The 27,898-nt window shown below is 48.4% G+C and overlaps 1 protein-coding gene across 1 annotated transcript in view; it reads right to left on the bottom strand.

Moving 5' to 3' along the window:
• SLC39A4 (solute carrier family 39 member 4) overlaps positions 1-27,898 on the bottom strand; it is a 250,353-nt gene that overhangs the window by 50,689 nt on the left and 171,766 nt on the right. Inside the window, exons 6-7 of the mRNA XM_077271597.1 lie at positions 20,444-20,616; positions 19,664-19,816 (exon numbers count right to left, since the gene is read on the bottom strand). Of these exons, the coding sequence (XP_077127712.1) occupies positions 19,664-19,816; positions 20,444-20,616 (326 nt within the window). The remainder of the gene's footprint in view (positions 1-19,663; positions 19,817-20,443; positions 20,617-27,898) is intronic.

The raw sequence follows: 27,898 nt of genomic DNA, 5'->3' as shown, positions 1-27,898 counted from the left end.
TCCCCTAAAAGTAGTGCTCCCCGTGAGGGCACTGAGGCTGAGATACCCACCAGAGCGAAGGCTGGATGTGGGGGTGTAGATTTGGAAGCCTCCAGAATCAGAGACAGTGACTGTGCAGCCCTGGTGACCGCAGTGACAAGCAAAGAATCCCTGAGTGTGATAAGTAACTGCCCAGTGTGTGTGTGACAGCGTTATTACAGAGAGACTGTCAGCCTGGTGCACAGAGGCTCTTGCAGAAGCGACTAGACTGTGCTATTTCCTGGTTTCACTTTCACTTTGTGAAGAACAGATTGCAGAGAGACTTAACCCCGGACCTTCCAGGAGACACAGAAGAGACTTCAGGATCTCAAGCCCTGCTGGTGACTGTATCCACATTGGGAAAAAAGGACCCTCCAGTCAGGACCTCCCTGGGCTGATAAGTTACAAGAACACTCGTTAACCCTTTGATTCCGCTTAACTGTTTACTTTTTTACTTGACTCTATTAACCCCGTTTACTCCCTGCGAGGAGAATTTTACTCCTGTTAATAAATCCCCTTCAACAGTTGGTCTGTCTGTTCCGTGGTGACATACGCAACCCTGCACTCTATTACAGTGATGTCAGACCACATGGCTAATCATGTGATGGGTTACTGGGTGTGGTTAGCTTTATATAAGACAGGCTAATGCTTAACACAGGGGGATATGTGTGGAGGTGAAACCCTCCTGAGTGTGTTAAGGCTATAGGACTGAGACTGAAGGACTGGACACGTTGTTTTTCTTTTCCTGAACTAAAGGCTATTTTGTTTTCTGTTATTTTTGCCATGTGGTTTATGAGGTAATAAACCTTTGAACTTTTGTTGGAACCTGCCTCCTACGTGTCAGCCGTCGCACCTGAGTGAGTGAAATCCCTACAATATATACATATATATATACTGTATATATAATTTCATGAATATTTGAGCCCATGGATCCATTCTATGTCCATTTTGCAAGCCAGCGAGAAAATCTCGCCGTACGGATGCCATACGGATGTTTACATGCGCAAAATACGCAGCCACACCCTGCCTACGGATGACATACGGATCACTGTTTTGGGATCATTTCTGCATATTACGCCTGTAAAATACGGACCGTATTTCCCTACGCTGAGTGTGACGCCTGCCTAATTGCTTTCCAGATGGTAGAGAGGGTGGTGGTCGACCGACCGGTGAGGGCTCTGCCAGCAGCCGTACAGCACTGGGTGGGACAAGGGGACCCGGGCATTCTGGACCAGGTGGTTGGACTGATTGAGCGGTATACAGCCACTCAGGACTTTATACGGGACACTGCTCCACTTCGGCTGTCACGTAAGGCCCGCCAGCTCAGGAGCCTGGGAAAACTCCACGACTCTCCAATGGGGCCAATCCGGACCAAGGCCATACTGAGGGGGCATCCCTAAAATAGAGTGACAACAGAGCCGTGTCCCCTATATCCACCCCATGGTCCCCTCGTGTTGCAGCTATTAAGTGTTGACGGTACCAAGGGCCCGGACATGTGGCTTCCCACTGCCCCCTAACAACTGAACTCATGGACTGCGGGTATACTCGCCAAGTGTCTATGTACACCCAGCCTGTCTGCACCTCAACTATAGACACTGCCGGCAGCGAGCCCCAACTGTGCCAGATACTCATCAACGGGTACCAGACAGAGACTCTCTTGGACTCGGTGAGCTTAGTGACTCTGGTTCATGGGTCTCTTGTTGCTGGGGACAACATCAATGGACGAAAAGTGGGCGTGGTGTGTATCCATGTGGAATTCCGAGAGTACCAGACCGCAAAGGTTACGTTTTCCACACTGTGTGGAGAAATCAAACATGTGGTGTTAGTGGTTTAGACCCTTCCATATGGGACTGTGTTGGGAAGAGACTTGCCCCTGCTCTGGTCCCTGTGGGAGACCAGGGTTAACCCTCCCAAGGTAAATGTTACTCCGGGCACGGAACCCGAAGATCCCAAGTCAGGGATACCTGCCATAGGGGGTCGTGTTATGGTTCTCAATGGCAAGAGAACATAGCCCAGCAAACATAAGAACCAGCTCTTGGAAGGATGGAAACTAAACTGACCATGAACTAAACCTGCCGCACAACTAACAGTAGCCGGGTAGCGTAGCCTGCGTTTATCCCTAGACGCCCAGCGCCGGCCGGAGGACTAACTAATCCTGGCAGAGGAAAATATAGTCCTGGCTCACCTCTAGAGAAATTTCCCCGAAAGGCAGACAGAGGCCCCCACAAATATTGGCGGTGATTTTAGATGAAATGACAAACGTAGTATGAAAATAGGTTTAGCAAAATTGAGGTCCGCTTACTAGATAGCAGGAAGACAGAAAGGGCACTTTCATGGTCAGCTGAAAACCCTATCAAAATACCATCCTGAAATTACTTTAAGACTCTAGTATTAACTCATAACATCAGAGTGGCAATTTCAGATCACAAGAGCTTTCCAGACACAGAAACGAAACTACAGCTGTGAACTGGAACAAAATGCAAAAACAAACAAGGACTAAAGTCCAACTTAGCTGAGAGTTGTCTAGCAGCAGGAACATGCACAGAAAGGCTTCTGATTACAATGTTGACCGGCATGGAAGTGACAGAGGAGCAAGGCTAAATAGCGACTCCCACATCCTGATGGAAACAGGTGAACAGGGAGGATGATGCACACCAGTTCAATTCCACCAGTGGCCACCGGGGGAGCCCAAAATCCAATTTCACAACAGTACCCCCCCCTCAAGGAGGGGGCACCGAACCCTCACCAGAACCACCAGGGCGATCAGGATGAGCCCTATGAAAGGCACGGACCAAATCGGAGGCATGAACATCAGAGGCAGTCACCCAAGAATTATCCTCCTGACCGTATCCCTTCCATTTGACCAGATACTGGAGTTTCCGTCTGGAAACACGGGAGTCCAAGATCTTTTCCACAACGTACTCCAACTCGCCCTCAACTAACACCGGAGCAGGAGGCTCAACGGAAGGCACAACCGGTTCCTCATACCTGCGCAATAATGACCGATGAAAAACATTATGAATAGAAAAAGATGCAGGGAGGTCCAAACGGAAGGACACAGGGTTAAGAATCTCCAATATCTTGTACGGGCCGATGAACCGAGGCTTAAACTTGGGAGAAGAAACCCTCATAGGGACAAAACGAGAAGACAACCACACCAAGTCCCCAACACAAAGCCGAGGACCAACCCGACGCCGGCGGTTGGCAAAAAGCTGAGTCTTCTCCTGGGACAACTTCAAATTGTCCACTGCCTGCCCCCAAATCTGATGCAACCTCTCCACCACAGCATCCACTCCAGGACAATCCGAAGATTCCACCTGACCAGAAGAAAATCGAGGATGAAACCCCGAATTACAGAAAAAGGGAGACACCAAGGTGGCAGAGCTGGCCCGATTATTGAGGGCAAACTCCGCTAAAGGCAAAAAAGCAACCCAATCATCCTGATCTGCAGACACAAAACACCTCAAATATGTCTCCAAGGTCTGATTCGTCCGCTCGGTCTGGCCATTAGTCTGAGGATGGAAAGCAGACGAGAAAGACAAATCTATGCCCATCCTAGCACAGAATGCTCGCCAAAATCTAGACACGAATTGGGTACCTCTGTCAGAAATGATATTCTCCGGAATACCATGCAAACGGACCACATTTTGAAAAAACAGAGGAACCAACTCGAAAGAAGAAGGCAACTTAGGCAGGGGAACCAAATGGACCATCTTAGAGAAACGATCACACACCACCCAGATGACAGACATCTTCTGAGAAACAGGAAGATCCGAAATAAAATCCATCGAGATGTGCGTCCAGGGCCTCTTCGGGATAGGCAAGGGCAACAACAATCCACTAGCCCGAGAACAACAAGGCTTGGCCCGAGCACAAACGTCACAAGACTGCACGAAGCCTCGCACATCTCGAGACAGGGAAGGCCACCAGAAGGACCTTGCCACCAAATCCCTGGTACCAAAGATTCCAGGATGACCTGCCAACGCAGAAGAATGAACCTCAGAAATGACTTTACTGGTCCAATCATCAGGAACAAACAGTCTACCAGGTGGGCAACGATCAGGTCTATCCGCCTGAAACTCCTGCAAGGCCCGCCGCAGGTCTGGAGAAACGGCAGACAATATCACTCCGTCCTTAAGGATACCTGTAGGTTCAGAATTACCAGGGGAGTCAGGCTCAAAACTCCTAGAAAGGGCATCCGCCTTAACATTCTTAGAACCCGGCAGGTAGGACACCACAAAATTAAACCGAGAGAAAAACAACGACCAGCGCGCCTGTCTAGGATTCAGGCGTCTGGCGGACTCAAGATAAATTAGATTTTTGTGGTCAGTCAATACCACCACCTGATGTCTAGCCCCCTCAAGCCAATGACGCCACTCCTCAAAAGCCCACTTCATGGCCAAAAGCTCCCGATTCCCAACATCATAATTCCGCTCGGCGGGCGAAAATTTACGCGAGAAAAAAGCACAAGGTCTCATCACGGAGCAATCGGAACTTCTCTGCGACAAAACCGCCCCAGCTCCGATTTCAGAAGCGTCGACCTCAACCTGAAAAGGAAGAGCAACATCAGGCTAACGCAACACAGGGGCGGAAGAAAAGCGGCGCTTAAGCTCCCGAAAGGCCTCCACAGCAGCAGGGGACCAATCAGCAACATCAGCACCCTTCTTAGTCAAATCAGTCAATGGTTTAACAACATCAGAAAAACCAGCAATAAATCGACGATAAAAGTTAGCAAAGCCCAAAAATTTCTGAAGACTCTTAAGAGAAGAGGGTTGCGTCCAATCACAAATAGCCTGAACCTTGACAGGATCCATCTCGATAGAAGAGGGGGAAAAAATATATCCCAAAAAGGAAATCTTTTGAACCCCAAAAACGCACTTAGAACCCTTCACACACAAGGAATTAGACCGCAAAACCTGAAAAACCCTCCTGACCTGCTGGACATGAGAGTCCCAGTCATCCGAAAAAATCAAAATATCATCCAGATACACAATCATAAATTTATCCAAATAATCACGGAAAATGTCATGCATAAAGGACTGAAAGACTGAAGGGGCATTTGAAAGACCAAAAGGCATCACCAAATACTCAAAGTGGCCCTCGGGCGTATTAAATGCGGTTTTCCACTCATCCCCCTGCTTAATTCGCACCAAATTATACGCCCCACGGAGATCTATCTTAGAGAACCACTTGGCCCCCTTTATGCGAGCAAACAAATCAGTCAGCAGTGGCAACGGATATTGATATTTAACCGTGATTTTATTCAAAAGCCGATAATCAATGCACGGCCTCAAAGAGCCATCTTTCTTAGCCACAAAGAAAAAACCGGCTCCTAAGGGAGATGACGAAGGACGAATATGTCCCTTTTCCAAGGACTCCTTTATATATTCTCGCATAGCAGCATGTTCAGGCACAGACAGATTAAATAAACGACCCTTAGGGTATTTACTACCCGGAATCAAATCTATGGCACAATCGCACTCCCGGTGCGGAGGTAATGAACCAAGCTTAGGTTCTTCAAAAACGTCACGATATTCAGTCAAGAATTCAGGAATCTCAGAGGGAATAGATGATGAAATGGAAACCACAGGTACGTCCCCATGCGTCCCCTTACATCCCCAGCTTAACACAGACATAGCTTTCCAGTCAAGGACTGGGTTATGAGATTGCAGCCATGGCAATCCAAGCACCAACACATCATGTAGGTTATACAGCACAAGAAAGCGAATAATCTCCTGGTGATCCGGATTAATCCGCATAGTTACTTGTGTCCAGTATTGTGGTTTATTGCTAGCCAATGGGGTGGAGTCAATCCCCTTCAGGGGTATAGGAGTTTCAAGAGGCTCCAAATCATACCCACAGCGTTTGGCAAAGGACCAATCCATAAGACTCAAAGCGGCGCCAGAGTCAACATAGGCATCCGCGGTAATAGATGATAAAGAACAAATCAGGGTCACAGATAGAATAAACTTAGACTGTAAAGTGCCAATTGAAACAGACTTATCAAGCTTCTTAGTACGCTTAGAGCATGCTGATATAACATGAGTTGAATCACCGCAATAGAAGCACAACCCATTTTTTCGTCTAAAATTCTGCCGTTCACTTCTGGACAGAATTCTATCACATTGCATATTCTCTGGCGTCTTCTCAGTAGACACCGCCAAATGGTGCACAGGTTTGCGCTCCCGCAGACGCCTATCGATCTGGATAGCCATTGTCATGGACTCATTCAGACCCGCAGGCACAGGGAACCCCACCATAACATCCTTAATGGCATCAGAGAGACCCTCTCTGAAATTCGCCGCCAGGGCGCACTCATTCCACTGAGTAAGCACAGCCCATTTACGGAATTTCTGGCAGTATATTTCAGCTTCGTCTTGCCCCTGAGATAGGGACATCAAGGCCTTTTCCGCCTGAAGTTCTAACTGAGGTTCCTCATAAAGCAACCCCAAGGCCAGAAAAAACGCATCCACATTGAGCAACGCAGGATCCCCTGGAGCCAATGCAAAAGCCCAATCCTGAGGGTCGCCCCGGAGCAAGGAAATCACAACCCTGACCTGCTGAGCAGGATCTCCAGCAGAGCGAGATTTCAGGGACAAAAACAACTTGCAATTATTTTTGAAATTTTGAAAGCAAGATCTATTCCCCGAGAAAAATTCAGGCAAAGGAATTCTAGGTTCAGATATAGGAACATGAACAACAAAATCTTGTAAATTTTGAACTTTCGTGGTGAGATTATTCAAACCTGCAGCTAAACTCTGAATATCCATTTTAAACAGGTGAACACAGAGCCATTCCAGGATTAGAAGGAGAGAGAGAGAGAAAGGCTGCAATATAGGCAGACTTGCAAGAGATTCAATTACAAGCACACTCAGAACTGAAGGAGAAAAAAAAAAAAAAAAAAATCTTCAGCAGACTTCTCTTTTCTCTCCTTTCTCTGTCAATTAATTTAACCCTTTATGGCCGGTCAAACTGTTATGGTTCTCAATGGCAAGAGAACATAGCCCAGCAAACATAAGAACCAGCTCTTGGAAGGATGGAAACTAAACTGACCATGAACTAAACCTGCCGCACAACTAACAGTAGCCGGGTAGCGTAGCCTGCGTTTATCCCTAGACGCCCAGCGCCGGCCGGAGGACTAACTAATCCTGACAGAGGAAAATATAGTCCTGGCTCACCTCTAGAGAAATTTCCCCGAAAGGCAGACAGAGGCCCCCACAAATATTCGCGGTGATTTTAGATGAAATGACAAACGTAGTATGAAAATAGGTTTAGCAAAATTGAGGTCCGCTTTCTAGATAGCAGGAAGACAGAAAGGACACTTTCATGGTCAGCAGAAAACCCTATCAAAACACCATCCAGAAATTCCTTTAAGACTCTAGTATTAACTCATAACATCAGAGTGGCAATTTCAGATCACAAGAGCTTTCCAGACACAGAAACGAAACTACAGCTGTGAACTGGAACAAAATGCAAAAACAAACAAGGACTAAAGTCCAACTTAGCTGAGAGTTGTCTAGCAGCAGGAACATGCACAGAAAGGCTTCTGATTACAATGTTGACCGGCATGGAAGTGACAGAGGAGCAAGGCTAAATAGCGACTCCCACATCCTGATGGAAACAGGTGAACAGAGAGGATGATGCACACCAGTTCAATTCCACCAGTGGCCACCGGGGGAGCCCAAAATCCAATTTCACAACAGGGTCGCCAACATAGGGACAGAGTGTAAACCCGATAGGCTTCCCCTAGAGGTATTGGCAGGAGAGGTCAAGGAGACCCCACCAATCCCTGAGCTGGAGGTGTCCCCTGGTAAGTTCAGGACAGCTCCGCTCCAGGATCCCACCCTGGTCCGGGCCCAAGAATGGGTTGTAGAGATTAATGGAGTGGCTCAGTAACTGGGTGCTGAGACAGTTTTTTCCTGCCTGGTTATGCACCAGGAGTTGTTATACAGAGTGGATAAAATCTTGGATGAGGTGTTGGAACAGCTGGTGGTGCCCCAATCCTACCATCGGGCGGTGCTCGACATGGCTCACACCCACATGCTGGGAGGGCACTTGGGGGCCAAAAAGATGCAGGAGCACATACTGCAGCAGTTTTAATTGGCCTGGGGTTTACGCAGAGGTCCAGAGGTACTGTCACACGTGTCCGGAGTGCCAACTATCCTCACCCACTGCAAACTACCAGAGTCCATTGGTACCTCTGCCCATCGTAGAGGTACCCTTTGAGTGGATAGCAATGGATCTGGTAGGGCCAATAGTGAAATCCGCCTGTGGTTACATAGTTACATAGTTACATAGTTAGTAAGGCCGAAAAAAGACATTTGTCCATCCAGTTCAGCCTATATTCCATCATAATAAATCCCCAGATCTACGTCCTTCTACAGAACCTAATAATTGTATGATACAATATTGTTCTGCTCCAGGAAGACATCCAGGCCTCTCTTGAACCCCTCAACTGAGTTCGCCATCACCACCTCCTCAGGCAAGCAATTCCAGATTCTCACTGCCCTAACAGTAAAGAATCCTCTTCTATTTTGGTGGAAAAACCTTCTCTCCTCCAGACGCAAAGAATGCCCCCTTGTGCCCGTCACCTTCCTTGGTATAAACAGATCCTCAGCTAGATATTTGTATTGTCCCCTCATATACTTATACATGGTTATTAGATCGCCCCTCAGTCATCTTTTTTCTAGACTAAATAATCCTAATTTCGCTAATCTATCTGGGTATTGTAGTTCTCCCATCCCCTTTATTAATTTTGTTGCCCTCCTTTGTACTCTCTCTAGTTCCATTATATCCTTCTTGAGCACCGGTGCCCAAAACTGGACACAGTACTCCATGTGCGGTCTAACTAGGGATTTGTACAGAGGCAGTATAATGCTCTCATCATGTGTATCCAGACCTCTTTTAATGCACCCCATGATCCTGTTTGCCTTGGCAGCTGCTGTGGTCATCAACATATCTTGGTCATAGTGGACTACGCCACACGGTTCCCAGAGGCGATTCCTCTCCGTCACACCTTGGCAAAACTAATATCCTGCAAGCTATTTGCCATATTTTGTCACCTTGGGCTAACAAAGGAGATCCTCACAGACCAGGGGACTCCTTTTATATCCAAGGAGCTATGTAAGCTACTCAGGATCAAACAGCTATGCACGTCGGTGTACCACCCACAAACCGATGGGTTGGTGGAGAGGTTTAACAAGACCCTCAAAGGCATGCTCAAGAAAGTGGTAGCCAAGGATGGGAGGGATTGGGACATGTTATTTCCCTATCTGATGTTTGCTGTCCGTGAGGTACCACAGGGGTCCACAGGTTTTTCCCCGTTTGAGTTGTATGGCAGGCATCCGAGGGGACTGCTAGATATAGCCAAGGAGACGTGGGAACAGGAGTCAACTCTGGATCGGAGCGTAAATCAAGCACGTCGCAAGCATGCAGGACCGGATTGTGGCAGAACGGCCCATAGTAAAAGAGCATGTCATGGATGCCCAGGCAGTGCAGAGCCACACGTACAATAATAAAGCCACGGTCAGGACTTTTAAAGAAGGGGACCAGGTGTTGGTACTAGTGCCCACCCCAGAGAGTAAGGTCATGGCCAAGCGGCAAGGGCCATATGAGATACGGGGGAAGGTGGGAGAAGCGAATTATAGGGTGTATCAGCCCGCAAAAAGGATACCCGAGCAACTGTACCATGTGAACCTGCTAAATGCCTGGAAGGTTCCGGGAATGTTTGGTCACGGAGGCGACTCAGGTCGTACCAACAGGGATCCCTCTGGCATCGGCTAAAGACACAGCAGGGGTCAGGTTAAAATACATTACGCTGTCACCAAACAGCAGCGTCGGGAGGCTCGGGCTCTGGTGCAGCAGAATATGGACTTATTCTCAGAACTGCCGAGGTGGACCTCTCTGATACAACATGACATTGTTACTGAGCCATGGGTAAGGGAATGGATGAAAACATACCGAGTGTCAAAGGCCCGGCAGCAAGCTGTCGTGGCCGAAGTGAAGCAAATGCTCCAGTTAGGAGTCATTGAGGAATCCCGGAGTGGGTGGGCTAGCCTCATTGTGCCGATTCCAAAGCCAGATGGGTCTTTATGTTTTTTAATGACTTCAGGAAATTGAATGAAGTTAAGTTTGACCTCTATCCAATGCCCCGGATGGACGAGCTAACTGAAAGGCTGGGGGAGGTCCAGTACTTCACCATGCTCGATCTCACCAAAGGTTACTGGCAGGACCCGTTAACGGCACCTGCAAAAGAAAAGACCACTTTTAATCACACCAGAGGGTCTCTATCAGTATGTTGTCTTGCCTTTTGGGTTACATGGAGCTCCGCCTACATTCCGGAGGCTGATGGACATTGTGTTAGAGCCTCATTGGAATTACGTGTCTGCCTATTTGGATGACATAGTCATCTTTAATGCGGATTGGAACGCCCACTTGTCCCAGGTACAAGCATTGCTGGAGTCTCTCAGAAGCGTGGGGTTAACAGAAAACCCAAAGAAGTGCGCGATAGGACTCATGGAAGCCCGGTACTTCGGTTACGTGATCGTCCGCGGGGTTATCAAACCCCAAGTAAACAAAATTGAGGCCATTCAAAACTGGCATAAGGCATTAAGTACCAAACAGGTGAGGGCATTCCTCAGCATCATTGGGTACTACCGCCGGTTTATACCCAATTTTTGTTTGGAAATCAGCACCCCTAACGGACCTGTTAAAACATAAGAAGTCGGTGATGGTCCAGTAGAATCCTCAAGCGGAGGAAGCATTCCAGTCCCTGAAGTTGACGTTGTGTGGACAGCCGGTCCTCATCAGCCCCAACTTCAAGGAAACCTTTATTGTTCAAACAGATGCCTCAGAGGTAGGCCCAGGAGCGGTGCTCTTGCAAGAGGTCAACGGGAATGAGCATCCAGTCATCTACTTGAGCAGGAAACTGACCCCGGCAGAGAAAAAATATAGCGTGATGGAGAATGAGTGCTTGGCTCCTAAGTGGGCCTTGGAGTCCCTACGCTACTAGTTGCTCGGGTGTCAGTTTCGTTTGGTAATGGACCATTCACCCCTTGTCTGTATGACAAACCCAAAATAGAGGAATGCTCGAGTCACCAGATGGTTCCTGTCCCTACAAAACTTTAGTTTCTCAGTGGAACATCGGCGCGGGGATGTCACAGGGAAATGCGGCTGCACTGTCATCGGCCCCCTGTATGGTTATTATTATTATTATTATTTATTATTATAGCGCCATTTATTCCATGGTGCTTTACATGTGAGGAGGGGTTACAAATGTTCAACCCCACAAGTTTGAACAGAGGGGGGTATGTGAGGTAGCGACTGGTGTTATATGCGAGGGTCGCTATGTATCCCCCAGGAAGTGCATAGAAGCATATGGAGGCCTTGGGAGTGTCTTGCAGTCACAGGCATAGCTGTGATTGCAATGCAAAATAAAAGTAAGTATTGGTCTTGGGCATGCTACAGTGGGGCAAAAAAGTATTTAGTCAGTCAGCAATAGTGCAAGTTCCACCACTTAAAAAGATGAGAGGCGTCTGTAATTTACATCATAGGTAGACCTCAACTATGGGAGACAAACTGAGAAAAAAAAATCCAGAAAATCACATTGTCTGTTTTTTTTATCATTTTATTTGCATATTATGGTGGAAAATAAGTATTTGGTCAGAAACAAAATTTCATCTCAATACTTTGTAATATATCCTTTGTTGGCAATGACAGAGGTCAAACGGTTTCTGTAAGTCTTCACAAGGTTGCCACACACTGTTGTTGGTATGTTGGCCCATTCCTCCATGCAGATCTCCTCTAGAGCAGTGATGTTTTTGGCTTTTCGCTTGGCAACACGGACTTTCAACTCCATCCAAAGGTTTTCTATAGGGTTGAGATCTGGAGACTGGCTAGGCCACTCCAGGACCTTGAAATGCTTCTTACGAAGCCACTCCTTCGTTGCCCTGGCGGTGTGCTTTGGATCATTGTCATGTTGAAAGACCCAGCCACGTTTCATCTTCAATGCCCTTGCTGATGGGAGGAGGTTTGCACTCAAAATCTCACGATACATGGCCCCATTCATTCTTTCATGTACCCGGATCAGTCGTCCTGGCCCCTTTGCAGAGAAACAGCCCCAAAGCATGATGTTTCCACCACCATGCTTTACAGTAGGTATGGTGTTTGATGGATGCAACTCAGTATTCTTTTTCCTCCAAACACGACAAGTTGTGTTTCTACCAAACAGTTCCAGTTTGGTTTCATCAGACCATAGGACATTCTCCCAAAACTCCTCTGGATCATCCAAATGCTCTCTAGCAAACTTCAGACGGGCCCGGACATGTACTGGCTTAAGCAGTTGGACACGTCTGGCACTGCAGGATCTGAGTCCATGGTGGCGTAGTGTGTTACTTATGTGTTGTGAAATTGGATTCTGGGCTCCCCCGGTGGCCACTTGTGGAATTGAACTTGTGTGCATCATCCCCTCTGTTCACCTGCTCCTATCAGGATGTGGGAGTCGCTATATAACCTTGCTCCTCTGTCAGTTTCTTGCCGGTCAACAATGTAATCAGAAGCCTTCTGTGCTTGTTCCTGCTACTAGACAACTCCCAGCTAAGTTGGACTTTTGTCCTTGTGTGTTTTTGCATTTTGTTCCTGTTCACAGCTGCTGTTTCGTTACTGTGTCTGGAAAGCTCTTGTGATCGGAAATTGCCACTCTGGTGTTATGAGTTAATGCTAGAGTCTTAAAGGAATTTCTGGATGGTGTTTTGATAGGGTTTTCTGCTGACCATGAAAGTGTCCTTTCTGTCTTCCTGCTATCTAGAAAGCGGACCTCGATTTTGCTAAACCTATTTTCATACTACGTTTGTCATTTCATCTAAAATCACCGCCAATATATGTGGGGGCCTCTGTCTGCCTTTTGGGAAAATTTCTCTAGAGGTGAGCCAGGACTGTCTTTTCCTCTGCTAGGATTAGGTAGTTCTCCGGCTGGCGCTGGGCATCTAGGGTTAAAAAACGTAGGCATGCTACCCGGCCACTTCTAGTTGTGCGGCAGGTTTAGTTCATGGTCAGTATAGTTTCCATCTTCCAAGAGCTAGTTCTCATATATGCTGGGCTATGTTCTCTCGCCATTGAGAATCATGACAGTTTGACCGGCCCAAAAAAGGGTTAAATTACTGGCTGAGAAAGGAGAGAAAAAAGAAGTCTGCTACAATTTTTTTTTTTTTTTTTTTTCCTCTAGTTCTGAGTGTGCTCTTAATTGAATCACTTGCTAGTCTGCCTATACTGCAGCCTTCCTCTCTTTCTCTCCTTCTAATCCTTGAATGGCTCTGTGTTCACCTGTTTCAAATGGATCTTCAGAGTGTAGCTACAGGTTTGAATAATCTCGCCACAAAGGTACAAAATTTGCAAGATTTTGTTGTTCATGCACCTATGTCTGAGCCTAGAATTCCTTTGCCTGAATTCTTCTCGGGGAATAGATCTCACTTTCAAAATTTTAAAAATAATTGCAAATTGTTTTTGTCCCTGAAGTCTCGCTCTGCCGGAGACCCTGCACAGCAGGTCAGGATTGTAATTTCCTTACTCCGGGGCGACCCTCAAGACTGGGCTTTTGCATTGGCACCAGGGGATCCTGCGTTGCTCAATGTGGATGCGTTTTTTCTGGCCTTGGGGTTGCTTTATGAGGAACCTCATTTAGAGCTTCAGGCGGAAAAGGCCTTGATGTCCTTGTCTCAGGGGCAAGATGAAGCTGAAATATACTGCCAAAAATTCCGCAAATGGTCTGTGCTTACTCAGTGGAATGAGTGCGCCCTGGCGGCGATTTTCAGAGAAGGTCTCTCTGATGCCATTAAGGATGTTATGGTGGGGTTCCCTGTGCCTGCGAGTCTGAATGAGTCCATGACGATGGCTATTCAGATCGATAGGCGTCTGCGGGAGCGCAAACCTGTGCACCATTTGGCGGTGTCTACTGAGAAAACGCCAGAAAATATGCAATGTGATAGAATTCTGTCCAGAAGCGAGCGGCAGAATTTTAGACGAAAAAATGGGTTGTGCTTCTATTGTGGTGATTCAACTCATGTTATATCAGCATGCTTTAAGCGTACTAAGAAGCCTGACAAGTCTGTTTCAATTAGCACTTTACAGTCTAAGTTTATTCTATCTGTGACCCTGATTTGTTCTTTGTCATCTATTACCGCGGACGCCTATGTCGACTCTGGCGCTGCTTTGAGTCTTATGGATTGGTCCTTTGCCAAACGCTGTGGGTATGATTTGGAGCCACTGGAGGCTCCGATACCTCTGAAAGGGATTGACTCCACCCCATTGGCTAGTAATAAACCACAATACTGGACACAAGTGACTATGCGTGTTAATCCGGATCACCAGGAGGTTATTCGCTTTCTGGTGCTGTATAATCTACATGATGTTTTGGTGCTGGGATTGCCATGGCTGCAATCTCATAACCCAGTCCTCGACTGGAGAGATATGTCTGTGTTAAGCTGGGGATGTAAAGGAACTCATGGGGGCGTACCTTTGGTTTCCATTTCATCATCTATTCCCTCTGAGATTCCTGAATTCTTGTCTGACTTTCGTGACGTTTTTGAAGAACCCAAGGTTGGTTCACTACCTCCGCACCGGGAGTGCGATTGTGCCATAGACTTGATTCCGGGTAGTAAATACCCTAAGGGTCGTTTATTTAATCTGTCTGTGCCTGAACACGCTGCTATGCGAGAATATATAAAGGAGTCCTTGGAAAAGGGACATATTCGTCCTTCGTCATCTCCCTTAGGAGCCGGTTTTTTCTTTGTGGCTAAGAAAGATGGCTCTTTGAGGCCGTGTATTGATTATCGACTTTTGAATAAAATCACGGTTAAATATCAATATCCGTTACCACTGCTTACGGATTTGTTTGCTCGTATAAAGGGGGCCAAGTGGTTCTCTAAGATTGATCTCCGTGGGGCGTATAATTTGGTGCGAATCAAGCAGGGGGATGAGTGGAAAACCGCATTTAATACGCCCGAGGGCCATTTTGAGTATTTGGTGATGCCTTTTGGTCTTTCAAATGCCCCTTCAGTCTTCCAGTCCTTTATGCATGACATTTTCCGCGATTATTTGGATAAATTTATGATTGTGTATCTGGATGATATTCTGATTTTTTCGGATGACTGGGACTCTCATGTCCAGCAGGTCAGGAGGGTTTTTCAGGTTTTGCGGTCTAATTCCTTGTGTGTGAAGGGTTCTAAGTGTGTTTTTGGGGTTCAAAAGATTTCTTTCTTGGGATACATTTTTTCCCCCTCTTCCATCGAGATGGATCCTGTCAAGGTTCAGGCTATTGGTGATTGGACGCAACCCTCTTCTCTTAAGAGTCTTCAGAAATTTTTGGGCTTTGCTAACTTTTATCGTCGATTTATTGCTGGTTTTTCTGATGTTGTAAAACCATTGACTGATTTGACTAAGAAGGGTGCTGATGTTGCTGATTGGTCCCCTGATGCTGTGGAGGCCTTTCGGGAGCTCAAGCGCCGCTTTTCTTCCGCCCCAGTGTTGCGTCAGCCTGATGTTGCTCTTCCTTTTCAGGTTGAGGTCGACGCTTCTGAAATCGGAGCTGGGGCGGTGTTGTCGCAGAGAAGTTCCGACTGCTCCGTGATGAGACCTTGTGCTTTTTTTTCCCGTAAATTTTCGCCCGCCGAGCGGAATTATGATATTGGGAATCGGGAGCTTTTGGCCATGAAGTGGGCTTTTGAGGAGTGGCGTCACTGGCTTGAGGGGGCCAGACATCAGGTGGTGGTATTGACTGACCACAAAAATTTAATTTACCTTGAGTCTGCCAGGCGCCTGAATCCTAGACAGGCGCGCTGGTCGTTGTTTTTCTCTCGGTTTAATTTTGTGGTGTCGTACCTACCGGGTTCTAAGAATGTTAAGGCGGATGCCCTTTCTAGGAGTTTTGAGCCTGACTCCCCTGGTAATTCTGAGCCCACAGGTATCCTTAAAGATGGAGTGATATTGTCTGCCGTTTCTCCAGACCTGCGGCGGGCCTTGCAGGAGTTTCAGGCGGATAGACCTGATCGTTGCCCACCTGGTAGACTGTTTGTTCCTGATGATTGGACCAGTAGAGTCATCTCTGAGGTTCATTCTTCTGCGTTGGCAGGTCATCCTGGAATCTTTGGTACCAGGGATTTGGTGGCAAGGTCCTTCTGGTGGCCTTCCCTGTCACGAGATGTGCGAGGCTTTGTGCAGTCTTGTGACGTTTGTGCTCGGGCCAAGCCTTGTTGTTCTCGGGCTAGTGGATTGTTGTTGCCCTTGCCTATCCCGAAGAGGCCTTGGACGCACATCTCGATGGATTTTATTTCGGATCTGCCTGTTTCTCAGAAGATGTCTGTCATCTGGGTGGTGTGTGACCGTTTCTCTAAGATGGTCCATCTGGTTCCCTTGCCTAAGTTGCCTTCTTCTTCCGAGTTGGTTCCTCTGTTTTTTCAAAATGTTGTTCGTTTGCATGGTATTCCTGAGAATATCGTTTCTGACAGAGGGACCCAATTCGTGTCTAGATTTTGGCGGGCATTCTGTGCTAGGATGGGCATAGATTTGTCTTTTTCGTCTGCTTTCCATCCTCAGACTAATGGCCAGACCGAGCGGACTAATCAGACCTTGGAGACATATTTGAGGTGTTTTGTGTCTGCGGATCAGGATGATTGGGTTGCTTTTTTGCCTTTGGCGGAGTTCGCCCTCAATAATCGGGCCAGCTCTGCCACCTTGGTGTCCCCGTTTTTCTGTAATTTGGGGTTTCATCCTCGATTTTCCTCCGGTCAAGTGGAATCTTCGGATTGTCCTGGAGTGGATGCTGTGGTGGAGAGGTTGCATCAGATTTGGGGGCAGGTGGTGGACAATTTGAAGTTGTCCCAGGAGAAGTCTCAGCTTTTTGCCAACCGCCGTCGTCGTGTTGGTCCTCGGCTTTGTGTTGGGGACTTGGTGTGGTTGTCTTCTCGTTTTGTCCCTATGAGGGTTTCTTCTCCTAAGTTTAAGCCTCGGTTCATCGGCCCGTACAAGATATTGGAGATTCTTAACCCTGTGTCCTTCCGTTTGGACCTCCCTGCATCCTTTTCGATTCATAATGTTTTTCATCGGTCATTGTTGCGCAGGTATGAGGTACCGGTTGTGCCTTCCGTTGAGCCTCCTGCTCCGGTGTTGGTTGAGGGTGAGTTGGAGTACGTTGTGGAAAAGATCTTAGACTCTCGTGTTTCCAGACGGAGACTCCAGTATCTGGTCAAATGGAAGGGATACGGTCAGGAGGATAATTCTTGGGTCACTGCCTCTGATGTTCATGCCTCCGATCTTGTCCGTGCCTTTCATAGGGCTCATCCTGATCGCCCTGGTGGTTCTGGTGAGGGTTCGGTGCCCCCTCCTTGAGGGGGGGGTACTGTTGTGAAATTGGATTCTGGGCTCCCCCGGTGGCCACTTGTGGAATTGAACTTGTGTGCATCATCCCCTCTGTTCACCTGCTCCTATCAGGATGTGGGAGTCGCCATATAACCTTGCTCCTCTGTCAGTTTCTTGCCGGTCAACAATGTAATCAGAAGCCTTCTGTGCTTGTTCCTGCTACTAGACAACTCCCAGCTAAGTTGGACTTTTGTCCTTGTGTGTTTTTGCATTTTGTTCCTGTTCACAGCTGCTGTTTCGTTACTGTGTCTGGAAAGCTCTTGTGATCGGAAATTGCCACTCTGGTGTTATGAGTTAATGCTAGAGTCTTAAAGGAATTTCTGGATGGTGTTTTGATAGGGTTTTCTGCTGACCATGAAAGTGTCCTTTCTGTCTTCCTGCTATCTAGAAAGCGGACCTCGATTTTGCTAAACCTATTTTCATACTACGTTTGTCATTTCATCTAAAATCACCGCCAATATATGTGGGGGCCTCTGTCTGCCTTTTGGGAAAATTTCTCTAGAGGTGAGCCAGGACTGTCTTTTCCTCTGCTAGGATTAGGTAGTTCTCCGGCTGGCGCTGGGCATCTAGGGTTAAAAAACGTAGGCATGCTACCCGGCCACTTCTAGTTGTGCGGCAGGTTTAGTTCATGGTCAGTATAGTTTCCATCTTCCAAGAGCTAGTTCTCATATATGCTGGGCTATGTTCTCTCGCCATTGAGAATCATGACACTTATGGTAGGCCTTGTTACATTGGTCCCAGCTCTCTGCAGTTCATTCACTAGGTCCCCCCGCGTGGTTCTGGGATTTTTGCACACCGTTCTTGTGATCATTCTGACCCCACGGGGTGGGATTTTGCGTGGAGCCCCAGATCGAGGGAGATTATCAGTGGTCTTGAATGTCTTCCATTTTCTAATTATTGCTCCCACTGTTGATTTCTTCACTCCAAGCTGGTTGGCTATTGCAGATTCAGTCTTCCCAGCCTGGTGCAGGGCTACAATTGTGTTTCTGGTGTCCTTTGACAGCTCTTTGGTCTTCACCATAGTGGAGTTTGGAGTCAGACTGTTTGAGGGTGTGCACAGGTGTCTTTTTATACTGATAACAAGTTTAAACAGGAGCCATTACTACAGGTAATGAGTGGAGGAAAGAGGAGACTCTTAAAGAAGAAGTTACAGGTCTGTGTGAGCCAGAAATCTTGATTGTTTGTTTCTGACCAAATACTTATTTTCCACCATAAAATGCAAATAAAATGATAAAAAAAACAGACAATGTGATTTTCTGGATTTTTTTTTCTCGGTTTGTCTCCCATAGTTGAGGTCTACCTATGATGTAAATTACAGACGCCTCTCATCTTTTTAAGTGGTGGAACTTGCACTATTGCTGACTGACTAAATACTTTTTTGCCCCACTGTATGTGTCCAGGGCAGATATAGAAAACCTGTTCTGGGTTTTTATTTTTGAAACGGACTTCAGGATGGCAGCGAGGCAGTCCGTTTCCTCCCTGGCTCTGGGTTTTCCATGTGGCCGATGGCCACAGGTTCTTTTGTAGAAACCCCTGCAGCAGAGGGTTGGGTGTGTCAGTTTTGGTCTTGCAAGCAGGTAGAGCATATGGGTCTGCAGAGCTCAACTATGTGAGGCAGCACAGGTCCAAACAGAGCCAAAAGGCCTGGCACCCTCAGCGAACATGGCAGTGCCGTAGCCCATGGCAACTGGTCACAGACTGTCGGTTTTCCCAGCTGCGATCCAGAGGATCCGATTTACTTTCTGTTTGTGAGTACACCGTTCATTAAAAGAGACTTTATTTTGAACTTTAGCTGGGTCACTGCCTCATCACTGCACAGCAAGGATATCGCTGCACTACAGTACACTGAAAGTCTGTCCAGCAAAGGTCCTCTGTCCAGTGAAGGTCCTCTGTCCGGTGAAGGTCCTCTGTCCAGTGAAGGTCCTCTGTCCGGTGAAGGTCCTCTGTCCAGTGAAGGTCCTCTGTCCAGTGAAGGTCCTCTGTCCAGTCAAGGTCAATTATGCAAGTGAAGGTCTACAGTCCAGGTCAATTGTCTAATGAAGGAATCCAGTTGAGTGAAGGTCTCCTTGTCAGTGCAGGTCTCCAGTCCAGAGAATGTCCCCTTCGTTTGTGCCATGGTATATGGTAATAACATACTACATGAGTGGTCGTCTATTCTGCCTCTGAACCCTGAGGACCTTCTGCAGGTCACACTGTCACCACCATTATGTTCCAAATTCACAATCTATTTATTCACCTCATGTTTTATCAGAAGCCCAAAGATCTTCTCCAGGAGGAAGAAGGCATAAAGACCACCCAAGACTGCCAGAAGTTTCCATATATGAGTGCGATCTTCTCCCTGACTGTGAGCGTGGCCATCTGTTTCGCTGTGGGAGTGGAGGCCCAAGAACTGAGAAAGCAGAACATGGACACTGTCAAGAACATGATGAGCAAAAAAATAAAGGAGCCCTCAGCCTCACTGTGCAGAATATCGGTACAGCCAGCAGGGGGTGGCATAATCAGTGCAGTGTATCAGTACAGCCAGCAGGGGGCGGTATAATCAGTGCAGTGTAGTAGTACAGCCAGCAGGGGGCGGTATAATCAGAGCAGTGTAGTAGTACAGCCAGCAGGGGGCGGTATAATCAGAGCAGTGTAGTAGTACAGCCAGCAGGGGGCGGTATAATCAGTGCAGTGTAGTAGTACAGCCAGCAGGGGGGGGGCGGTATAATCAGTGCAGTGTAGTAGTACAGCCAGCAGGGGGCGGTATAATCAGAGCAGTGTAGTAGTACAGCCAGCAGGGGGCGGTATAATCAGTGCAGTGTAGTAGTACAGCCAGCAGGGGGCGGTATAATCAGAGCAGTGTAGTAGTACAGCCAGCAGGGGGCGGTATAATCAGAGCAGTGTAGTAGTACAGCCAGCAGGGGGCGATATAATCAGAGCAGTGTAGTAGTACAGCCAGCAGGGGGCGGTATAATCAGAGCAGTGTATCAGTACAGCCAGCAGGGGGCACCACAGTCCAGTAATAATGGTCTCTTACCTGTGGGATCAGGTGCAGTATCGCATCCCCGGTGAGTGACCCGACTGCCAGACTTACAAAGAACTGGATGACGTACTGATAGGCCGAGGAGCAGGCTGTACACAGCAGGACCACAATGCCGAACAGCGCACACAGGCAGACAACCAGCGTGGCGATACTGGCGTAGATGTATTCTGTGGAGTACAGAGGCAACAGGTAAGCAGTCAGACAACACGAAAACCGCGCGGTGCAGACTTCCAGCTCTGAGAAAAGCTCAGTACAAGTGACTGATCACAGGGAAATCGGATTGGGCTGTAAGAGGTGAGATATACTGCACATACCTCCCAACTTTCGAGGAAAAGAAAAAGGGACAAAGTTAGCGGCGCGTGCAGTGCGCCGTGGCAAATTTTGGGCCACACCTCTGACCACACCCATTTCATGACTAGTCACGCCCCAACCACACCCATTTAGTACTTCTGATCACGTTTCGTAAACAATAATTATAAACAAAAAAATATGGCCACACAGTGCTCCATACTGTATAATGGCCACACATGACGCTCCATACTGTATAATGGCCACACATGACGCTCCATACTGTATAATGGCCACACATGACGCTCCATACTGTATAATGGCCACACATGACGCTCCATACTGTATAATGGCCACACATGACGCTCCATACTGTATAATAGCCACACATGACGCTCCATACTGTATAATGGCCAAACATGATGCTCCATACTGTATAATGGCCACACATGATGCTCCGTACTGTATAATGGCCACACATGATGCTCCATACTGTATAATGGCCACACATGATGCTCCATACTGTATAATGGCCACACATGATGCTGCGTACAGTGTACTGGCCCCACGTGATGCTGCATACTGTATAATGGCCAAACATGATGCTCCGTACTGTATAATGGCCACACATGATGCTCCATACTTTATAATGGCCACACATGATGCTCCATACTGTATAATGGCCACACATGATGCTCCATACTGTATAATAGCCACACATGATGCTCCATACTGTATAATGGCCACACAGATGCTCCATACTGTATAATGGCCACACAGATGCTCCATACTGTATAATAGCCCAACATGATGCTTCGTACAGTATAATGGCCACACATGATGCTGCGTACTGTACAATGGCCACACATGATGCTCCATACTGTATAATGGCCACACATGATGCTCCTTACTGTATAATGGCTCCACATGATGCTCCATACTGTATAATGACTGCACATGATGCTCCATACTGTATAATGGCCGCACATGATGCTCCATACTGTATAATAGCCACACAGTGCTCCATACTGTATAATGGCCACACATGATGCTCCATACTGTATAATAGCCACACAGTGCTCCATACTGTATAATGGCCACACTTAATGCTCCATACTGTATAATGGCCACATTATGCTCCATACTGTATAATGGCCCCACATGATGCTGCGTACAGTAAACTTGCTCCACGTGATGGTCCATACAGTATAATGGCCCCACATGATGCTTTGTACAGTATAATGGCCCCACACGATGCTGGGTACAGTATAATGGCCCCTCACGATGCTCCATACAGTATAATGGCCCCACACAATGCTGGGTACAGTATAATGGCCACACATTGTTACCCCACCCCCCATCATTGCCTTCTCCATCACTACACACACACACCCTTCACCGCGCACCCTCGCAGCAGCTGGCAGCTTCCACTCCCACGGCGCTGAATGGTGTCATCCAGCTGCGCCGCTGACTGCTCACGTCGCTGCAGCTGTGATATGCCACTGATAAAGACCTCTCCGTGTCTCCTGTGCGAGTCAGTGTCAGAGTGAGGGGTAATATCTGCTCCGATCTGACACAGCCAGCATCCGCTCCGTACACCTCATACACACCCGACTCCGCTCCATACACCTTGCACATGCGGCTCCTCTCTGTACACCTCGAACACACACGGCTCCGCTCCGTACACCTCATACACACACAGCTCCTCCCCATACACCTCGTACACACACGGCTCCACTCCGTACACCTCATGCACACATGGCTCCGCTCCATACACCTCATTACACACATGGCTCCTCACCATACATCTCGTACACACGGCACCACTCCGTACACCTCGTACACACACGGCTCAACTCCATACACCTCATACACACAGCTCCTCTCCATACATCTCATACACACCCGACTCCGCTCCATACACCTTGCACATGCGGCTCCTCTCTGTACACCTCGAACACACACGGCTCCGCTCCGTACACCTCATACACACACGGCTCCTCCCCATACACCTCGTACACACACGACTCCACTCCGTACACCTCATGCACACATGGCTCCACTCCATACACCTCATTACACACACGGCTCTTCACCATACATCTCGTACACATGGCACCACTCCGTACACCTCGTACACACACGGCTCAACTCCGTACACCTCGTACACACACGGCTCAACTCCATACACCTCATACACACAGCTCCTCTCCATACATCTCGTACACACACGGCTCCTCTCCATACATCTTGTACACACACGGCTCCACTCCATACACCTCGTACACTCACGGCTCTGCTCCATACACATTGCACATGCTGCTCTGCTCTGTATACCTGGCACACACACGGCTCCTCTCCGTACACCTCTGTCACGATATTGTATGAAGTATAATATGATGTTGTAGTTTTGTCCTTCAGCCCAAGCTGTGGGCTACAAACCCCCCCTTCCCTTTCACTCAGCCAAGAGCTGCCTTGCCAATGTATGTGGGGGGAGTTTTATTGAAGAAAGGAATTTACGACCGGCATAGCTGCATTGGAAAGCTTTGCCAGCTAGAACTGGATTACAAATCTCTAGAATCCATGAGGGTCTTTTGTTCCATTATTGTAAGATATTGGGCCAACCATTTAAGATAGGAACAGGAAAATACATATTCTTAATCTCCCTCGGTGGATCTATCCGCCACGGTAAGCACGGGCTTCTAACTCCATCTGGTAAAGAAGTAGGGATTTCTCTGTAATTATGCATCACAAATAGGACATATTTGATCTCATTAGAATGCCAATATTAAGACGAGATGAATACTGGGTTTGTTATGACTATGACATGTTCTGGAGCAGAGATATAGGTATTAGACAAATTTGTGTGACATTTACCTAAACTGAAGAAAGAGGAGGGCGATCTTAACTCAACCCTTTTGGTGATATCACCGAGCTACACTTCATAAGTTCTACCCTCACCCCAGCTCAGGGTCTGTCTGCTGGAGTCTGACTTGAAGAGCTGTTCCTACCCAGAGTCCTAATGCACTGGGACAGATGGAAACTCCACTAGCCTGGTTGCCTCAAATGATCTGACCACATGTAAGTGTTATTTCTTATTGTAATCCCTTTTTTTTTTTATAAATTACCTTGTACATATTTCAATTGTCTCTTCTGTAACCTCAGTGTAATATTTTTTTTATATAAAAACACTGCCTTCTTTTGGAGTAAAATATTTAAAGTACTAGTTCGTTCTTCATGCTCTAAAACGTACCCTGTCTCCTGAAGGGAATTACGCTACTGTGTTGGGTTAGCTTCGGACCTGTTTAATCGAAGCTGGTGGCAGCTTACCATGTGCAGGGCTTTGGGTGTTGTAGCGACTGCGGCGTTGATAATTATTGTTCCTGCCTGAGCGGGAGTAGTTTATCGCGTCGCTGCAGCGTGCCCAATAGCCAGTACATAGCAGGCAGCCTTTCTGGAGACTAATTACCCTAGGTGCAGTACCTAATCTGACCTGACAGTAAGGGGGCACCAGAGAGCTGCAAGGTTTAAGTGGAACTGTAAGCAGGATATTCATAGATCCCTGCAGTTCATGGTATATTGAAGAGCAGTGGGATACCTAAAATAAGCCCCTGCTGTAAACTAAGAGGTCAATAGCCTCGTGTGTGTTTTTTTGTCACATTGCTAGCAGTGGAGGGATAACTAAGATAAGCCCAATGCACATGTGATAGCCGCCGGTTGGCCTAAAGTAACCCTGATCCGTGACGTAGGGGTGACGGTCACGGTGTGAATTGTGACAAATTGGTGGCAGCGGTCAGGAATCCTGACAAATCCTCTCACTAAAAACTTGCAGAAAGTTCTTGCGAGGACTCTGTGCAAATAAGTTTGGAGAACGAACTCTGTGTTTATTAGTTCTGAGACAATTGTGTACTGGTAATTATCCCCTCACTTTCTATTCGTTTTTCTATCCTATCTTTTATTTGGCAACCATGGCTGCGAAAGGAGAAGCCTGGTACACCCAACAGAAGAGGGACTCTCTTGCTGGGATATGCACGTACCATGGCCTGAGCCCCCAGGGCAAGTCCAAGACTCAAATAGTCGCTGAACTGGTGCAATTTGAAGCAGACCAAGCCAGGCCACAGAGCCCAGAGGCCGCAGAAGCCAGCACAAGCGAACATGGTGCTGCAGCAGAGGTCCAATCACTGAATGCTGGCCCGATTAGCAACCAGGGTGAATTGGACCCCCACCTGCTGGCGGTCTTGGAGCTACTCCCCGCCGATGACCGTGACGGACGTCAGCAGCTGATCCAGCAATACCAGGAGCGGGAGTACCAGCTGCAGTTAGCCCGACTGCAAATGCAGGGGTCGTCCCAGTCCAGCCGGGAGCCCAGCAGCGCTCAGATACTGAAGCCCCGGCCAGATAACTTTCCTGTTATGGAAAAGGACGGGGACTTGGACACTTTTCTGCAGGCATTTGAGAAATCCTGCAGACAGTACCAGTTGCCTACACAAGAATGGGCACGATACCTGACACCAGGGCTGAGAGGCAAAGCTCTGGAGGCGTTTGCTGCACTCCCTCAAGAACAAGATGGAGACTATGAGGCCATCAAGCAGGCCCTGATAGCCAAGTACTAGCTTACACCCGAGGTGTACCATAGAAAGTTCCGGACCCTCCAACGTGGCCAAAACGACAGTTACAGTGATGTGGTGCATGGACTGGGGACCCACTTTGACCAGTGGACCCAAGGACTGTCAGTGACCACCTTTGCACAGCTGCGAGACCTGATGATCAAAGACCAGTTCTTTCATCTTTGCCCAGCTGAGGTGCGACAGTTCGTGATGGACAGAGAACCCAAAGACGTGACGAAGGCAGCGCAGATTGCCGATGCCTATGAGGCCAACCGTAGATCGGAAGTGCGGAAGCCAGTCACCACCAGCTGGAGAGAGGGTAAGCCTGCATCCAATGCCAGTACCCCTGTCAGCCAACACACCAGAGGTCCTGTCCCCGTAGCCAACAGCACCAGACCTACCACCGAACCCCGCCAGTGTTACTTCTGCAATCGGACTGGTCATATCAGTCCCCACTGTCCAGTCAAGCAGAAGAACCTCCCAGCTTAGGCCCCAGGGCCTAATGCAGCAGTTCTTTTGGTGGGTGGTGTGGCTGGGAGGGTGTGTGACAACGTACAGCACGTCACTGTGGGAGGCCATGTTGCTACAGGCCTCAAGGACACCGGGGCTGAACGAACCCTCATCCGACCCGAACTGGCGGCCCCTGAAGAAATCATTCCGGGGAAAACCCTAACTGTCACTGGGATTGGGGGCATCAGCTGTCCCTTGCCAATGGCCCGGGTTTATATTGATTGGGGTGCCGGGAGCGGGGTGAAGGAAGTGGGGCTGTCTGATAATTTGCCCACTGATGTTTTGTTGGGGACTGATTTGGGGAGGATGGTTGCATACTACGTCCCTGACATCCCTCCCCAATCTGCTAATAAGGGTAACGTTAAACCTGATGATGATGATGATGGGAAATCGCATGTGTTATCTGACCATGCTTTATCTTGTAATGATGCATCTGATAACCATTTTTTCCCTAGGATTGATGGTGAAAATGTTGTACCTGTGCCAACTGAACCTGATAATGATTTTTCTGTGCAAGTTGATGTGTCCATAGGTACAGGAGTGCTCAGCCACGTCGCTCTGCGGAGTGAGACGGCTGAGGAACCCCTAGCAGGGGCAAGTGTCGGTGCTACAGGAAATGGGGAGATACATGGGAACTGTGAGGAAGGTGATGCCATGCAATTGACCAGTGCCACCGAGGAAGGTAACTGGCCCATAAGTAGCAATGCTCCTGAGGTGATGGGGGTGGATGGGGAGGTAGAGCCCATAGCAGCGCCGGCTGATGGGTCTGTAGAAATCCCCGGGGAGGCAGCCTACATAGCTGCTGTCACCCGCAGTCAGAGTGCCCGGAACGCAGATAACTGTCTGCCTCCCGGGCCCTCCTCAGTCATCAGTATGACTGAACCAGAGGTGGACCCAGAGCAGGTCCCAGAGGGTTCCCGTGGGGAAGGGACCCTGACGTCGCTTCTGGCTTCCCCTAGCCGGGAATTTCAGGCCGCTCTGCACTCAGATGCGAGCCTAGAGAGTTTGAGACAACTCGCCGGGACGCTCTTCTCCGAGACTGATAAGGAGAGGGTGTTCTGGGAACAAGGAAGGTTGTACCGGGAGACAGTACCCAGAGAATCACAAAAGGAGTGGTTGAGGGAAAGACAGCTGGTCGTCCCGCAGCAATTCCGGGGTCAGTTGTTACGGATTGCCCATGAGATCCCGCTAGCTGGACATTTGGGGATCAGCAAAACAAAGGCCCGGCTGTCTCAACACTTCTATTGGCCTAAGATGGGGACAGATGTGTCAAACTACTGCCGCTCCTGTATCACCTGTCAAAGAGTGGGGAAGGCGGGGCCTGCTCTTAAGGCTCCCCTGATCCCTTTGCCAGTGATAGAGGAGCCTTTCCAGAGGATTGCGGTGGACATTGTGGGCCCGCTGGCCGTCCCCAGCAGCTCTGGAAAGTGATATATCCTTACTGTGGTAGACTACGCTACCCGGTACCCAGAGGCAGTAGCTCTGTCGTCAACTAGGGCAGATAACGTAGCGGATGCCCTGTTGGCTATCTTTGCATGTGTAGGATTTCCCAGGGAGATGCTCACTGATCAAGGGACCCAATTCATGTCTCGCCTAATGGATGCTCTCTGTAAGAGAATGCAGGTGAAGCACCTGGTATCGAGTGCGTATCACCCACAGACCAATGGCTTGTGTGAATGCTTCAATGGTACCCTCAAACAGATGCTACGCATGCTGGTTGAGACACAAGGGCGCGACTGGGAGCGGTACCTCCGACACCTGCTGTTCGCTTACCGAGAGGTTCCGCAGGCCTCGACGAGGTTCTCCCCCTTCGAGCTCCTGTATGGCAGGCGAGTCCGGGGACCCCTTGGGTTGGTAAGAGAATCCTGGGAAGAGGAGCCGAACCCTTCTGAAGTGTCCATAGTGGAGTATGTCATGCGCTTCCGTGACAAGATGCAGACCTTGACGCAGTTGGTGCATGACAACATGACGCAGGCTCAGGCTGACCAGAAGTACTGGTACGACCAGAACGCCCGGGAGCGGACCTACCACGTGGGTCAAAAGG

This window comes from Ranitomeya variabilis, chromosome 6 (genome assembly GCF_051348905.1).
Source record: "Ranitomeya variabilis isolate aRanVar5 chromosome 6, aRanVar5.hap1, whole genome shotgun sequence".
NCBI lineage: Eukaryota > Metazoa > Chordata > Amphibia > Anura > Dendrobatidae > Ranitomeya > Ranitomeya variabilis.
Note: the sequence above shows the minus strand (reverse complement) of the source record. Positions and strands in the feature narration are given on the sequence as shown.